The following is a 17,850-nucleotide window of genomic DNA, read 5'->3' on the forward strand; positions in this document are numbered from 1 at the left end:
AAATTATTGTATATGTGTTCACCCCACATCAATAATCATGACTTCTGAATTTTTTTCTGTATTCTCTTTTGGTATACTATTTCCTTTTTATTTCCACGGTTATCATCCTGTCTAGGACTAAGTCCTGTCTACAAAACCAACTAACCAGTTTTCCAACCTCTTGATACCTTTTCCACAAATCATACCATCCCATTGGGTATCATCAGACCTCTCTTCTAAAACACTGCTCCGTCACGTCATTCCATTAGTCAGTAAGTGGAGCTAACACTTACTGAGCAATATTTACCTTCCCTGAAAATGCTAGGGTGTATATAGACCATTATTTTATACTGTCTTGTTTTCTAGATTTTTTTATGTTTTAAGCTTTGTTTCCTAAAGAAGATTATAAGCTTCCTGAAGGAAAGAATATCTTAAATTTATATATTTATTTTTTAATTTCTCAAAACATGCTATATACTCAGTAAAATTAATTAAATTCTAACTAAATAAATTTATTTGAAATGAAGTCAATGAAGCCAATATAATTTTTTAAGGTGGAAATTACTACCTTATTAAATAATGAAAGTTGTACTCTTGCTCTGTCATTGAAATAATAGAATGTGCTATATATGCATAGGAATTCTATTACTTCTATCTGAGTAGTACTTGAGGATATGCCTGTATACCTCATTTTGATACTTCATTTAGTTCCAAGTACCTCCTGTTATATTTCAAAGAGCCTCTCCAAAACAGACTTTATTTATTACCACCATAGGTGCTCTTGCTGTCTCTGAAACCAGTTCTATGATTTTCTTAAATCTTGCCTGAATATTAAGGAATCCACCACTTTTCAACTGTGAAAAGATATAGACTTATCAGTTTTCTTCCCCCAGATCCTTAGGGCAGGGAAGCTATGCCAATTGCCTTTGAATATTGTAATATTAAAATTCAAAAGAGCAGGACCAGCCCCAGAAAATAGGAGTCTAGGAGAACTCCGCATAGCTCCTGTGACAGCAGTCCCCTTCAGTATGCCTTTGTATCTTGGTTCAAGTCAGTATTGCCACACTTATCTCCAGCCCTGGGAAGTGCCACTAAGGACTGTGCAGTCCTTCTGTTTACCTGTATATGTGTTCACCCCAAATCTCTAGAGACTAGCAGCAGCCCAGGCTATGAGAACAAACTACCTTTGCCAGTGATTAAATTGTCATGATATTTCTCTAAATTTTCAGGATTAATGTCCATATTGGCAGAAATAAGACCAAAGAATGACTTGGGGCATCCCTTTTGTGATAATTTGAGATCTGGAGACTGGATGATTGACTATGTCAGTAACCGGCTTATTTCACGGTCAGGAACCATTGCTGAAGTAAGTAAAGCTATATTCTAGTCCAGAAAAACAAGGGCACAATAACAAGTATATTAACATACTACATATAATATTTATATTGTTTTCTAACCTGAAACATTATTTTCTAAACTGAAACATTTTCCTCCCTTCTTCATCGTCTTTCAGTTCTAATAAGTGAAAATCTGGTTAATAGATTGCTAGATAGTAGAATTGAATGTTTGGATTTAGCTTTTAAAATACACCTAGCCTATAAGCACATCAAATTAACTCTTAAAATTATTTTATAACAGGTTGGTAAATGGTTGCAGGCTATGTTCTTCTACCTGAAGCAGATCCCACGTTACCTTATCCCTTGTTACTTTGATGCTATATTAATTGGTGCATATACCACTCTTCTGGATATAGCATGGAAGCAGATGTCAAGGTATATCCAGCAAAGCTTGAGTAGATAAGCATGTTTGTATAGAAGCCACATACAGTCAGTTTAAACACTCTTAAAAGACCAAAACATGAGGAATTGTCATACACACATAGAGCTGAAAAAGTTGATAAGTGGGTAGTAAATTTATTAACATCCTTTAATCTGGAACACACAAAAACAGTTATTAAAATCTGTTCTATAAAACTAAAAAACGTGTTGATGGGAAATTTTAATTGTTTTATGTTATCTGTTTCCGTTTATTCCTTGACTTGTTAAGTTAATGGATACAATTTCGTAAATCTACACACAGCATTCTTTTTTCTAATTTTTCATTAATTAACAGAAAAAATATTCTTCTATTATGATAAAGGAAATTTGCCTTTATTGGTGAATTTCCCTAAAATGAAACCACAGGTCGGAATGTACCAGTGAAGAGCTGCCAAATCGATTTGGGCATGATCTCAGAAGGAACAAAACTTCAGCCCTACCATTTGTTTTACAACAGGCCTTTTAAAGCCAGCTAGACAGAATACTGGGTGAAATGAAAGCAGTTCTGAAACCTTATCCAAATTGAAAATTTTGTTCTACTGATATTAGCATTGTTACACATTTGTGTAGAGAGACTTTTTGAAGGGAAGAAACCAAGTAAAATAATATTGCCAAAAATTTTTGAATCAATGGGTATAAAATTTCAGGTATGCAAGATGAGTAAGTTTTGAGATCTGATGTACAACATTGTGGCTATAAATAACAATATTGTGTTGTACTCTTAAAAATCTGTTTTACACAGGTAGGTCTCAACTTAGTTGTTCTTACCCTAATAAAATTTTTTGAATAAATAAATGAATAATAAAAAATTTTGTATTTCCACACATAATATTTTGAACTCTATAACATTGTTGCAGCTTTGTTCAGAACGGTTCTACCTTTGTGAAACACCTTTCCCTGGGTTCAGTCCAAATGTGTGGAGTAGGAAAATCCCCTTCTCTGCCACTTCTTTCACCTTCCCTTATGGATGTACCATGCAGGCTGAATGAAATCACAAGAGAGAAGGAGCAGTGTTGTGTGTCTCTAGCTGCAGGTAAGAAATTATGTACAAGGTTAAATGTGTAAGTCAGGATTTGAGAGGACACTATGAAGAAATTATTATTAAAAAAACTCATGATGTTATTCAAGATTTCATGTTACTGCTTAGTAAAATTTCATAGGTATTCACTTGTAAAAATAATGACCGTTCTAACTATTTAATTACCACTGTGCACCAGACATTTATTTATGTGCATTTTTTATTGTGGCCAGTTAATCCTTTTTTTCATGTTTATTTTTCCAACTTATGACATTTTGCATTTTTTAATCAAATTTGTTTTACTACCCTTTTTCCATTACACTATACTTGTTTCCCAACATTAAAAATTAACCCAACCTTGTAAAATTAACCCAACCAAGTTACAAAACACGGAACAAATGTTAAATAATTTTTATTATGTGTCTAATTGCAATCAAATGCTTTCAGCTCTATTGGTATTTTTCCTGAAAGTAGATTTAAAACCCGAATCAAGTAACAAGTTGAAATCTAAGCAAAATAGGCTTTTGGTTTCTTCTTAATAAATTTCAAGCTATTTCTAAGAAGTATTTAATATTTGAGTCCACTGAAGTTTAGAACTTTCCAAACTAAACTGAAAAATACTAACTGCAGGATGAAAGTAACAGTGTTGTCCGTGTGAATTCCTCTGTTTACCCTTAAATTTGCATTTGCTCAGACCAAGAAAAAAGACCTAGTGGACCCAACAAATAAAAAAGAAGTTAACTTTTCATTTGGAATGATCATATGAACCTTCTGAATGTTTTAATTATGTAATTGTGTTTTAGATTTTCACTCAACTATTTGATCTCCTTCTGGTACTTTCCCCTGTGAATCCATGCAGATGGTCATAAAACTGAACAGGGCCATTGTGAAAAAAAGTTGATAGGCAGAATTTGATTTTAAAGCTTATTGTTTAGAAGCCTATTACATAGAATAGTGATCTCAACATTTTTGATTATTCACTGCTGTTGTTAAGCACTCCCAAAATAAATATACTGATATATTGATATCATAAATGATATACTGATATAAGCTATGATACTTGGTATGTTTACATATCAGGTACAATGTAAAACAAAAAGAGAAACTAAAAAGATAAGTTCATAAATATAAATAGAAGTTCTGGGATTTCTTTCTAACATGCTAAAGGAGAGTTTTATATACTCCATACTAACAATATATAGGACTGTTCTCAGATTTTCAGATAGATTTCTTCATTTCATTTTTAAATGAATACAAAGGCCAGGAATACCTTCCTTTGGTGACAGTGGTGCAATATATGTATATAATTATAAGCTTTTATAGTAATTGACAAGGTAGAAATCATTCAGAAGATGTGTGATCTTAAGTCATATACTCTGAGAGGTCAAAAAGTTAATACAAACATTTCCACACATCAGTGCTAGAGATTTTAGTTTTGACTTTTTAACAAAGACTAACTGCCTGTATTTTGGGGCATACCAACTCAAACTCACCCTTGGATCTATCTATACTTACATTTTATGCAAGGTATTAAGTGGATTAAAGTACCAGGAAGTCTGTGCCGCACAGAGTACTATATATATATGTGATAGCTGCTGTCATCATCATCATCAGAATTACATCATCAACCATATATTGGGTTGGCCAACAGGTTCCTTCGATTTTTAAAGTAAAAATAAAAGACACGTTTTTAATTTTCACCAAGAAGTCTATTGAACATCATATGCACCGTTTTGTTCCATTACCTTCCCAAAACTTTTTATCTTTTTGAGCAAAGAACTGTTCCAGGTGCCTTTTACAGTCTTCCAGGGAATTGAAATTTTTTTTTTCCATTAAGAGAATTTTGTAAAGACCGAAATGAATGGAAATCCAAAGGTTCAATGTCTGGTGAATACAGCGGATGAATCAGAACTTCCCAGCCAAGCTGTACCAGTTTTTGACTGCTCATCAAAGAAACATGTGGTCTTGAGTTATCCTGATGGAAGATGATGAGTTTTCTGTCGACTAATCCCAGATGCTTTTCGTCGAGTGCTGCTTTCAGTTGGTCTAATTGGGAGCAGTACTTGTTGGAATTAATCATTTAGTTCTCCGGAAGGAGCTCATAATAGAGGACTCCCTTCCAATCCCACCATATACACACATCACCTTCTTTGGATGAAGACCGGCCTTTGGTGTGGTTGGTGGTGGTTCATTTTGCTTGCCCCACAATCTCTTCCATTCCACATTGTTGTACAGTATCCACTTTTCATCACCCATCACAATTTGTTTTAAAAATGGAATGTTTTCGTTACGTTGCAGTAGAGAATCTCATGTGGAAATACGGTCAAGAAGGTTTTCCTCACTTAACTTATGTGGAACCCAAGATCAAAGTGATTAACATAACCAAGCTAGTGCAAATAATTTTCAATGCTTGATTTGGATATTTTGAGTATGTCGGCTATCTCCCATGTGGTATAATGTTGATTGTTCTCAATTAATGTCTCAATTTGATCACTGTCAACTTCAACTGGTCTACCTGATCATGGAGCGTCGTCCAGCGAGAAATCTCCAAAAGAAAACTTTGCAAACCACTTTTGACAAGTTCAATCAGTCACAGCACCTTTCCATACACTGCACAAATCTTTTTGTGCGTTTCAGTTGCATTTTTACCTTTCTTGAAATAATAAAACATAATATGCCAAAAATGTTGCTTTTTTTCTTCCATCTTCAGTATTAAAATGGCTACACAAAAATTCACCAATTTTGATAAGTTTTTTTTTTTAATGCACGACAGATATGACAGCTGTCACAATACAGTATAACAAAATTATGTTGAATGAAGTTAAAGACAACTAAGCGCTACTAGAGCCATCTTACGGAAAAAACCAAACAAACTTTCTGGCCAACCCAGTATATAAACTGTATATGTGAACCATGTATAAACAATACCCAAAGTGTTTAGGGAAATTTTGTACCACTGTTTGAAAGACAATATAGAAAAAAACGTCTGATGGTACCTTTAGTTCTGATGTTTTCTTAACAGAAGAACATACAAGGTGAAGACCCAGTAAACAGAAACTTAAAGTTTTGTGAAGTATTGCCAATTTTTGTTTATCTTAGTCAAATTCTTTCACCTCTCAATTTACCTTTTATAATTAATCTTTTATTTCATTCATTCAGTAAATTTTTATAGTGATATGTACCAGTTACAATTTTCAGTGATATACTTTGGTAAACAATGCAAATGAGATTTCTGTTATCATGGATCTTATTTTCTATTGGGGAGAGACATTCATTCAACAAACCAGAAAACAAACAAGATATTGTCAAATAGTGTTAAGTGTTTAGAAAATAGTTACGAATGAATGCTGTGAACATTTTATGACCTCAGTTTTCCCTTCCTAAAATATTTGTTACATTTACTTCAGCATAGTTGGTTTTCTTGAGTGAAATGCTAATTTCCTTTACTTTCCTACTGATTATTGTTTTTAGTACAGATAACAATTATATTCTTTTCATGTTTTGTAAGAAACCAAACTCAATCTAAAAGTAAAATTTTAGATTTTATCCATCAGTCACTCTGTTTTACTTCATGCATAAAAGCTGCAGCTACCTAGAATGTTCAGGTTATTTGGCATCTGAAATCCTTGTTTTCATCTGTAAAAATTGTCTCTGGCTAACAAACTATACACTTCTAAGTCATTTTAAGTCAATGGGAAATTTGGTAATAAAGTAACTCTATAGTGATAGATTAATAAACATTTAATTATGTATCATTAAGGTAATCATCTCATATTTAGATTAATTTGTTGCCTTCGAATTACACATAGAACCTTTTAAAATATATCATTACTATTATATTAAGAGTTTCTTGATGTGTTAATTATTTGACCTCTGATTTTAATCTTTAACTTTAATTTACTAAAAGAAAGTTTATCTGTGTTTAAAGACTCACACATTTGAACCAATTCAGATAAGCATCGCTCTCTAGCACTGATTCTTAATCTATTTTGGGTGACAGATTCCTTTAAGAATCAGATATGATTATGGAACCTCATCACACAAAAGTTGACATTAAGTATAGCCATACATTCTGCAGATACCTTAAGAGGGTTTAAAGACTCTTTTTAGCTCATCCTTGACCCCCAAGTTTAGAGCAACTCATCTATAGTAATGGAGTTCATAGGTTTGTGTATATTAAGGTTAATGTATTACTTTGTTGTGTTTTCTGTTAGGCTTACCTCACTTTTCTTCTGGTATTTTCCGCTGCTGGGGAAGGGATACTTTTATTGCCCTTAGAGGTCTGCTGCTGATTACTGGACGCTACTTGGAGGCCAGGTAGGAAATCTCTAAAAAGTTGCAATGCAGGTTTATGTTCGCATGTTTTTCACATGCTCTTCAAACTTTTCTTATTCATCTATTCTCAACATTTGGGAGGCATGTTTTCCTTAGGTGTGTTTTTTAATTTTATTTTTTATATATTCAATTAATAGAATCGTAGAATTTCAAAGAAGTGAAAATCTTTAAAGTTACCAAATTCTAACCCTTCATGTTACAGATCAGGTTATCTTTAGCATTTGCTACTTTATTTCAAGTAAAACTAAAAAATGTATAACCATATTACTAACATCACTCACTAAAGAGTAAAATTTCTATGCCCAAGTTAAGTGTAAGAACTCAGATGAACTTTTAGGTAAAATTGGAAAGTCTGCCATTTTCTGTTCTTCCATAATGAAGGCATTGCTGTCTTTTTGACGGAGTCCGGTAGAAAGAATTATAATACCAGGTTTTCTTCTTTTTAATGTCAGACCTTGTAACCTCCAGTTTTATGTTTTCTAGACTTAAAATGGTGTTTTCTTATGTCACAATATTATGTATGAATTTATCGGAGGTAGAAAAGAAAGGCTCTACATCAGTGCTGTATAGTGTTCCACAAATCAGCAGTGTCACCATCATCTGACAGCTTGTTAGAAATGCAAGTTGTTGTTCTCTATGCTGGATCTGCTGAATCCAAACCTGGGGGTGGAAAGGGCAGATTTGGCAGATGGCAATCTGTGTTTTCGCAGGGGCTCCAGGTGATTTTCAGCGGCCTAAGACTAAAGTTTGAAATCACTGCTCTGCAAGTTAAAATTTGTAGCAAAAAAAGCATTTATATGTTACCTTATTTTGATGTCACCCGAGAAATAACTGGAGGTTTGCCTCTCCAAATGACAAGTTTTATTTCTGATCCTTTTAAAATTGGAAATTTCTAAGTAAGCATCAAAAATGTATTATATGCTTCCCTATACTAACCTAATATATAATAAGACCTTTTATTATGGACTTAAGATACTATTATGGGGCTGTAGAAATTTGGGAGGCTGTGTGCTTCTTCCCCAAATGCCCCTAAATGATCGTGATTAAGAAGTAGGAAGTGGAACGTCAGGAGCATAGTATAGTGGTTAAGAACTTGGGTTTGGGCCAGACTACCAGGTTCTAATCCTGGTTCCAAATGCCCACCTGACAAATTATTTGTTCTCTTTGTGCTCTTCGTAGAATGGTTATAGCACTTACTTTATAGGGTTTTTGTGAAGATTAAATAAGCTAATACGGTTAAAGTATCTAGAGCAATGTCTGCCACATGCTAAGCACTCCATAAATGTTCATTTTTAAAATAATTATTTTTACTTTCATTGTTATCTGGGCTCCCAATGATCACTTCTATGTACTGTCAAAAATTTCTGCTACTTAGTTTTACATATGACTGTCTAGATCAGGCATCAGGTAACTATGGCCTGTCACTTGTTTTGTATGACCTATGAGCTAAGAATGGTTTTTACGTTTTTAAAGGATCATTAAAAAAAAAAAAGAATATATGATGAGACCATATATGGCCAACAAAGCCTAAAATATTTACTGTCTGACCCTTTACAGAAAAAAAGTTTGCCTACCCCTGATCTAGATGACTTCCCAGAAGATAATGCATTTGTTACGGTAGTGCTAGCTGCTATGAATTATAAACTCTTAAATTTCAATGGCTTTTCACAAACGAAATTCATTTGCTTCTGATCCTGTACGGGTGTTGAGGAGGGAACTTTCTACTTAGTGGTGAAGGGATATAGGCTTCTTTATCTTCAGGATATACCATCTTCCAGGGACTCTAGGTTCTCTCCAGTCAGCTGGCAGAGAGGGAAAGAGAGCCTGAGGAACACACACCTGTTCCATGTACTTAACATTCTTTTGCCTTAGAATGCAGTCATCTGGCCACAGCCAAGTGTAAGGTAGGCTGGGATGTATAGGAAAGCCATTTTGGTGGACACATGGCTGTCTCTACCACAGATAGTTCTACTTCCACCCTCTGCAGAGATGTTCATGGACAGAGGACTTTTTATTCAACTTTCTCATGTATGACATGTTCTAGATGATTAAGATTGCTAATACTCTTTTTATTAATTGGAAGTGTCACAGTCCATACTAACACTTTGGTACTGCAAAGATAAAAAGTTCCTCTTACACTATAATTTAAGAGATGGGCGTGGGACTTCCCTGGTAGCACAGTGGTTAAGAGCCCACCTGCCAATGCAGGGGACACAGGTTCACTCCCTGGTCTGGGAAGATCTCACATGCCACGAAGCAACTAAGCCTGTGCACCACAACTACTGAGCCCATGTGCCACAACTACTGAAGCCTGCATGCCTAGAGCCCGTGTCTTGCAACAAGAGAAGCCACTGCAATGAGAAGCCTGCACACCGCAATGAAGAGTAGTCCCCACTCACCACAACTAGAGAAAGCCCATGCACAGCAATGAAGACACAACACAGCCAAAAATTTTTAAAAATTTTTTTAAAAAGAAATGGGCATTGAACTGATATATAGAATTAATTAAATTTCTAAATGGTTTAGCCAAAAAGCGTTGAGGCCTAGAGATTTTAAATGCCTTTTCCAAGGTCATACAAATGGCAACACTAGGATTTAAATCTCAGTCTTCTTATTTCTCAGTTTCATGCTCTTTCTAGAATGCCATGCCATCTTACAAAGTTGTCATTTGGTGTATGATAGTAGAATAACACTTTGAAAGATAAAATATTCTCTACAAGTTTTTGAAAATAAATTATGTTTTTCAAGGTCAGTTTTTACCCATTTATTTTCTTATATGGTTGTTTTATTCTTGGTATCTGCTATTTAAAGTAATAAGATTCATGTTCTTAGTTCCTCAGATTTTGAAATACGAGGGATTTCAAAAGTAAAACCTAGAGCTATGAGGGACCTTAAAAATCACCCAGTCCAATCCCAAACTCCACAGATGAAAAAAAATTCTCCCAGAGGTGGTTAGTCACACAGATTGTTAGAGAAAAAGACAGGGCTAGGCTCAAGGTTCCTGACTTTTAATTCAGTGCTTATTTTATATTATGACCTCTTTCTACATGAAAATACAAAGAAATAAGGGCAGGAGAGAAAATACATAAAAAATAATGATTACCAAGAGTGACTTTTTTGTCTTCAATTTTTTAAGTGATTGTTTTCATGTCAAATGATTCACCTAATTCTGTTGTTTTAGGAATATTATTTTAGCATTTGCTGGTACCCTGAGACATGGTCTCATTCCTAATCTCCTGGGTGAAGGAACTTATGCCAGATACAACTGCCGAGATGCTGTGTGGTGGTGGCTGCAGTGTATTCAGGATTATTGTAAAATGGTCCCAAATGGTCTAGACATTCTCAGGTGCCCAGTTTCCAGAATGTATCCTACAGATGATTCTGCTCCTTTGTCTGCTGGTACACTGGTAAAGATCATTTCTTAAAATAATTTTTTTTCCTGAAAAATGACTTTTAGCTTCTAATATAAAATACATGTAAAATTAAGAATCTGAATCTTACAAATTCTTCAAATATTGGTATTTATTTAGCACCTGCTGCTACTATGAGAGATTACAGAGATAAGACTTGCTGTTTGCCTAAAGAGCTTGCAACATGGTAGAAGAGGTGATGTGTATATAATACAATCATTGCAAAAAAGAGGGAAGTGCTGTGTAGTCTCATAAAAGAAAGAGAGATGATCTAGTAGGTGGGTCTCAGGAAGGACTACAGAAAGTAACTTTCAGGTGAAACTTTTAGGTGAAAGTAAATTTCACCTAAATTAAACCTTGAAAGGTGAGTAGGATTTCATCAGAGATGAGGGAAGTTGTGAGAAGATATTAAAGATGAAATGAATAATAAAGCACAGGGTGGATTGACGCACAGTTTAGGACATACTGCTCAGTCTAGTTTGGCTTTTTGTGTAGGGTACCTATAGGGTAGTAGGGGATTGTGGAAAGGGTGGACCAGGTTGGAGAGCCTTGGCTACCAATCCAGGGAGTTCAGAGTTTATCTTATGAGCAGTGCAGAATGAATAAACATTTTTTTGTGTTCTTTTTTCCCCCAGGGATATTGTACTTTTGCCACTTCTGATCTGCATTTATGTTATAGTTTATTTGGTATGGAGCACTTCTAAGCTACCTCAGGGCTAGCATAGATTTATGTCACTACAATGTTTCTATCATGAAGTGTTCAAAGAATATTTGTCCAAAAATTTTTTTAACCTAAAGTAAATTACCATTATAGTATATAGTTTATCTCCATTGCTATGTATGTGGATGAATTAGAACAGCAATGCCAATTTAAAACTCAGATTTCTGTATAATAAGCTAGATTCATTTATTAGCTGAACTGTTCACTCTAACGCAGATTACACAAGCTCACAAGATTATTTTTCATGTATCAGCAAATTACAAATTATTTCATGTCACAGAATTTATAGTTAAAACTACAGCATGTTAAATGTTCATATGCCAAAGGTCTGATCTATTATATGATGTATAGGAGCTGCTTCTTTCCCCAGTCCCACCCTTTATCCCCGTTTCTCCTTTTAAGGGAAAAATATATGTTTCCACAAAACTTCAGTTGTGGAATTTGGGAGACGATAAGAAAAATGTGATTTCTAACAGAGGTAACATCCATTATATCTCAAACAGGATCAACCACTGTTTGAAGTAATACAGGAAACTATGCAAAGACACATGCAGGGCATACAGTTCCGAGAAAGGAATGCTGGTCCACAGATAGATCGGAACATGAAGGATGAAGGTACATAACTTTAGGTACATAGTAAAGATTTAGTGATGAGATGAAATTAAACCTTGTAATTGTTCATTTATTTCACAAGTATTTTATTTGTGTATAAAACTTCAGAATATAATAATGAAAAAGATTAAGAGTTTCTGATCTCACCAGTTTAGTTTTAGTTTCTAGAGGAAAGATAAAATGTTATATCTTTTGTCAGCCATTTTGAAAGGTAATTTTGGTGCTTGAATTTATAATCATAACAATAATTGCTAATAACTAAGTGCTTGCTATGTGCTAAGCATTGTGCTAACTACTTTACCTACGTTACTCCCATTTAACACTTCTGAGAACATTGTTCCCTTTTTTATTGATAAGGTGACTGAAGCAGAGTAGTTTGCCCAGAGTCACACAGGTGCTAAGTGGCAGAGCTAGGATTTCATCCAGTTTGTCTGCCCCATAATCTAGGCTCTTATAAAATACTTTTTATAAACAGGTTTATTTGTATTCAGAGTTAAAATATACTTTTATAACCTCTTTGAAATTCATCATATTCCTATTTTTATGGCACACTGTCATCATCATTAACCAGTGCAAGGCTAACAATAATTTATTTTATTACTCATTCCCCTAAGAGACATTCCAATGGGTTTGTTGTATATTCATGTATTGTCTTATAAAATATATATTGCTTTAAGTGCATGTAGACCTTTTTTTCAACTTTTTAATTTTGAAAGAATTGGGGATGGATAGAAAGTTACAAAAATGACACATAAGTGTACCCTGAACCCTTCATCCAGCTTCCCCCAATGAGGACATCTTATATAACTGTAGTACAATATCAAGATCAGGAAATAGATATTAGTGTCATACTGTTAGCTAAGCTACAGACCATATTCCTTTTTCACCAGTTTTACGTTAACTCATCTGTGTGTGTGTGTATGTGTGTGTGTGTGTATGTGTGTGTGTGTACTTCTGTGCAGTTTTACCTCATGTATAGTTTCATGTAACCACTACCACAGTCAAGGTACAGAGCTGTTCCATCACCAAAGAGGTTTTCCTTGTGCTATCCCATTATAGTCACACCAACCACCCCTGGTCTCTAACAACTGCCAATCTGTTCTGCATCTCTATACTTTATCATTTTGAGAATGTAGATAAATGGAATCATATAGTATGTAACCTTTTGAGATTGGTTCTTTCACTAAACATAATTCCCCTTGAGAACTATCCAAGTTGCTGCATTTATCAATATTTTATTAGTTTTTATTGCTAAGTAGTATTCCCTTTTATGAATGCACCATTCATCTTTTGAAGGATATTTAGGTTGTTTCCAATTTTTTTGGCTAATACAAATGGAGCTGCTATTAACATTCATATACAGGTTTTTTTGTAAACATAAGTTTTCATTTCTCTGGGATAAATGCCCAATAATGTGATTGGGTGATGTGGTCAGCACATGTTTTGTTTTATAAGAAATTGCCAAACTATTTTCATTTCACATTCCCACCAGCAAGCTAGATAGATCCAGTTTCTCCACGTCCTTGCCAGAATTTGTTGTTATCACCTATTTTCAGATGTTCTGATAATTGTGTAGACCACTACACATTGTGGTTTTGATTTGCATTTCCCTATTAATGGTTTTAAACATCTGTTCATGTGCTTATTTACCATCCATATCCCCTCATTGATGAAATGTCTATTCATGTCTTTTATCCATTTTCTAATTGGATTGCTGGTTTTCTACTGTTAAGTGTGTGTGGTGAAATACATGTTTACCATTTTATCATAAAGTATATCATTTTAGCCATTTTTAAGTGTACAGTGCAGTGGCTTTAAGTACATTTGCACTGTTTTTCAACCATCATCGCTATCCATCTCCAGAACTTTTTCATCATCCCAAACTGAAACTATACCCAGTTAGCAATAATTCCTCATTCTCTCCCTTGCTAGCCTCTAGTAGCTACTAATCTACTTTCTGTCTCTATGAATTTGACTATTCTAGGTACCTCGTATAAATGGAAGTATGTAATTTTTGTCTTTTTATGTCTGGCTTATTTCACTTAACATTGGTATATCAGAGCTACATATACTATACTCTTATGCCCTTTGTTTAAACACTACCACATTCCTTTCCAGAATTACTGCACCAGTCTCTATTCCCATTAACAATCAAAGTAGCTTCTTAAGTGTCCATATGCCTACCAACATTTGGCATTATCCTCTAATGCCAAATATGGGTGTAAAGCCATATGTAATTGTTTTAACTCGCAATTCTCCTGTTATTGAATTTGAGTATTTGCTCATATGTTTATTGGCCTCTTTGGAAAGTTTCCTTTTCTATAAATTATTTGTTCATATTCTATGCCTTTACTCATCTTTCTTTTGGCATTCCTGTATTTTTCATGTTGATTATCAGGAGTTGTTTGTTTATTCTAGATATTTGTCCATCATTAGTTTTAGAATTGCACAAACCTTTTCCCAATTTATCTATGGTGTTCTTCACCATATTTCATTTCAGAAATCCTACCCCACCTTCATGTCTCAAAGATAATCTCTCACATTAACTTCTATTAACTATGTGAGTTTGCCTTTTACAATTTTTTTTTTTTTTTTTTTTTTTTTTTTTGTGGTACGCGGGCCTCTCACTGTTGTGGCCTCTCCCGTTGCGGAGCACAGGCTCCGGACACACAGGCTCAGCGGCCATGGCTCACGGGCCCAGCCGCTCCGCATCATGTGAGATTTTCCCGGACCGGGGCACAAACCCATGTCCCCTGCATCGGCAGGTGGACTCTCAACCACTGCGCCACCAGAGAAGCCCTACAAATTTCTTTTAAAAGAAACAATTCGTTCCACTTTAATTCATTTTATTTTTGTTCTTATGATTCTTGTTTTCAAGACCTATATCTGTATTAATTTACCATGTCTATGTTCATTTCTTTAACTTATTAAAATCTAACAGAATAAGTAATTTAGTGTGTGCCCCTCTCCCTGAATTCCTATTTGATATTATCTAGGTGGAATTTCAGTTTGAATTGTTATGACTGTACTTCTTTTTGTTTTCTTTGGTTATTGCTTTTTCTTAGGCAACAATAAACTTTTATGTGTAATTTGATCATCTTTTCATTCCATCTCTCTTACTAGTATCCTCTAAGATTTATTTCTTTCCTTATTTGAGTTAATCAGATGAGCTTATTTATTTATGTTAATATATGAAAACCTCTCAGAACAGTGCCTACTACTACAGTGCCTTGCTGTAGTCATTTTATTGTTGCTATATGAGTATCTTTAGTGCTGCTATATGAATGTTTTTAAAGTTGGAACTTACATGTCAAGCGCTCTGAGGCCTTGTATGGCTGGCAGTATTTTTATTATGCTTTCATATTTAAATGACAGATTAGACATAAATGCTTTTTTTCTTAAATGCTTTAGAAAATATTATTCTGTTGACTTCTTGTTTCCAATATTGCTATTGAAAGGTATATGGACCTATACCTTGTTCCATTAGAAGTGATCTACTCTTTCTTTCTTGAAGATTTTAGAACCATCTCTTTGTCTGAATTCAGGATTTTACTCTAATTTTCCTTATCTGTTTCATTTGGTACTGCATGAGTGCTTTTAACCTGAGATCTTTCTTGATTCTAGGATATTTATCATTTTATTTCTTCAAGTATTTTCTTCCTTCTCTTTCCACTTTCTGGGGATACTTTTGTCGGGATATCTTTTGATTTAATTCTATCCCCATAGCTTTTATTTTATTTTATTATTTTTGTGTGTGTGTGTGTTACGCGGGCCTCTCACTGTTGTGGCCTCTCCCATTGCGGAGCACAGGTTCCGAATGCGCAGGCTCAGCAGCCATGGCTCACGGGCCCAGCCGCTCTGCGGCATGTGGGATTTTCCCGGACCGGGGCACGAACCCGCGTCCCCTGCATCGGCAGGCGGACTCTCAACCACTGCGCCACCAGGGTAGCCCCCCATAGCTTTTAGCTCTTTTTTTCTATTTCCTCCCTTTAACCATTCCTGCTACCTCTGGAGAATTTTTCAATCTTATCTTCCATCTCACTAATTCATTCTTAGCTGTGTCTATCTACTGTTTAGTCCCTTATTATCACTTTATTGTTTTCTTTATTTCAACTATTAAAAATTTCAGACCTAACGTCTCCACTTAGTCATTTTTAATGTCTTTTATTCCTGCTTCATGTTAATAATATCTTACCTATGTCTTTGAGGATATTTAATTTGCTTATTGTATATTATTGGTCCATCTTGTCCAGTAATTCTGCTTCATGTGAAATATGTTACTCAGTTTCTCTTTTTATATAGTCATTAGACTCCTCTGGTATCTAATGTTTATCTTTTCCCAATAATGTTTATCTTATCTTATCTAATGTTTATCTTTTCATATTCCCTTGATTATTAGCTACTCTGTAAGCACTGAAAAGAAGCAATCTCCTTAAGTTGTAACACAGCAGCCTTACGAGCCAAGGTGGAATAAAAGTCCAAAGTGTCTGGTCAGGTCTCACGTATTTTTTGTTTGTTTTGTTTTTTTTTGTTTGTTTTTTTTGGAGGGAGTTGGGTTTTTTTAAGGAATTTATTTATTTTTGGCTGTGTTGGGTCTTCATTGCTGCACACGGGCTTTCTCTAGTTGCAGTGAGCAGGAGCTACTCTTCTTTGTGGTGCACGGGCTTCTCATTGCAGTGGCTTCTCTTTTTGCGGAGCATAGGCTCTAGGCGCGTGGGCTTCAGTAGTTGTGGTCCACGGGCTCAGTAGTTTGTGTCTCGTGGGCTCTAGAGCACAGGCTCAGTAGTTGTGGTGCACAGGCTTCATTGCTCCACGGTATGTGGGATCTTCCTGGAGCAGGGCTCAAACCCGTGTCCCCTGCACTAGCAGGCGGATTCTTAACCACTGCACCACCAGGGAAGTCCTCACGTGTTTTTATTAGTTTCTCCCAAACATTATGTGACTTCTTCACATTAATACCTCACATATACTTCTGTAGTTTCTCCAGGGTTGATTGTGGGGAGGGAGCCAATAGCCTGGAATACTTTGCCAACTCATCAGAAAGTGCAAAAATAAATTTTCTACCCACTTTTTGCATTTGAAACAACCTATTCATTCATAGTCATTTTGACTTGTGTACCTTTTTGTATGTGTTCTTATGACTTTGTAGCTAAATCTCTGAGATTTACTCACTAAACATTGACTATCCAATTATTTAATATCAAATAAATTAAAAAGCTCTTTGCCTTTGTGTCATATATTTAATATCAAATAAACTGAAAAGCTCTTTGCCTTTGTGTATCACTTGACAAACATTTTCCAGAAGCTAGTACCTCTATTCCTAGCTCATAATAGAGGAAATAGGAGGAGGTAAAAGTAGCTTGCCCAAGGACATACATCAACCATCCATTAATAAACATAGGGGGAAGCATTCAGTCTCACCAGTACTCAAACAAATTCATGTTAAAGTAGATCACTGTATATATATATATATATATATATATATATATATATATATATACACCACATCTTATTTATTCATTCATCTGTTGATGGGCATTTAGGTTGTTTCCATGTCTTGGCTATTATAAATAGTGCTGCTGTGAACATTGTGGTGCATGTATCTTTTTGAATTAGAGTTTTCATTTTTTCTGGATATATGTCCAAGAGTGGGGTTACTGGATCATATGGTAGTTCTATTCTTAGTTTTTTAAGGAACCTCCCTACTGAAGTGAGCCAGTGAACAGTTTTGAGCAGGAGTGATATGACCTAACTTAGATATTAAAAATATCACAGTGACTGCACCAACTTACATTCCCACCAACATTGTACAAGGGTACCCTTTTATCCACATCCTCCGCAACATTTTTTATTTGTAGGCTTTTTGATGATAGCCATTCTGACAGATAAAAGGTGATACCTCATTGTGGTTTTATTTTCATTTCTCTATAATAGCTGTGTTGAGCATCTTTTCATATG

At 34.9% G+C, this 17,850-nt stretch overlaps 1 protein-coding gene across 3 annotated transcripts in view; it reads left to right on the plus strand.

Annotated features, from left to right (window-relative positions):
* The window catches only part of AGL (amylo-alpha-1,6-glucosidase and 4-alpha-glucanotransferase), a 79,917-nt gene that overhangs the window by 38,345 nt on the left and 23,722 nt on the right, over positions 1-17,850 (plus strand). For all 3 annotated transcript variants that reach the window (XR_009521313.1, XM_060026159.1, XM_060026160.1), the window contains exons 22-27: positions 1,209-1,345; positions 1,618-1,751; positions 2,654-2,829; positions 7,029-7,131; positions 10,331-10,556; positions 11,784-11,895. Coding sequence is in view for 2 of the 3 variants with exons in the window: in XM_060026159.1 (XP_059882142.1) it covers positions 1,209-1,345; positions 1,618-1,751; positions 2,654-2,829; positions 7,029-7,131; positions 10,331-10,556; positions 11,784-11,895 (888 nt within the window). In the remaining variant the exon portion in view is untranslated. The remainder of the gene's footprint in view (positions 1-1,208; positions 1,346-1,617; positions 1,752-2,653; positions 2,830-7,028; positions 7,132-10,330; positions 10,557-11,783; positions 11,896-17,850) is intronic.

The sequence above is a fragment of the Delphinus delphis genome, chromosome 1 (genome assembly GCF_949987515.2).
Source record: "Delphinus delphis chromosome 1, mDelDel1.2, whole genome shotgun sequence".
In the NCBI taxonomy this organism is placed as follows: domain Eukaryota; kingdom Metazoa; phylum Chordata; class Mammalia; order Artiodactyla; family Delphinidae; genus Delphinus; species Delphinus delphis.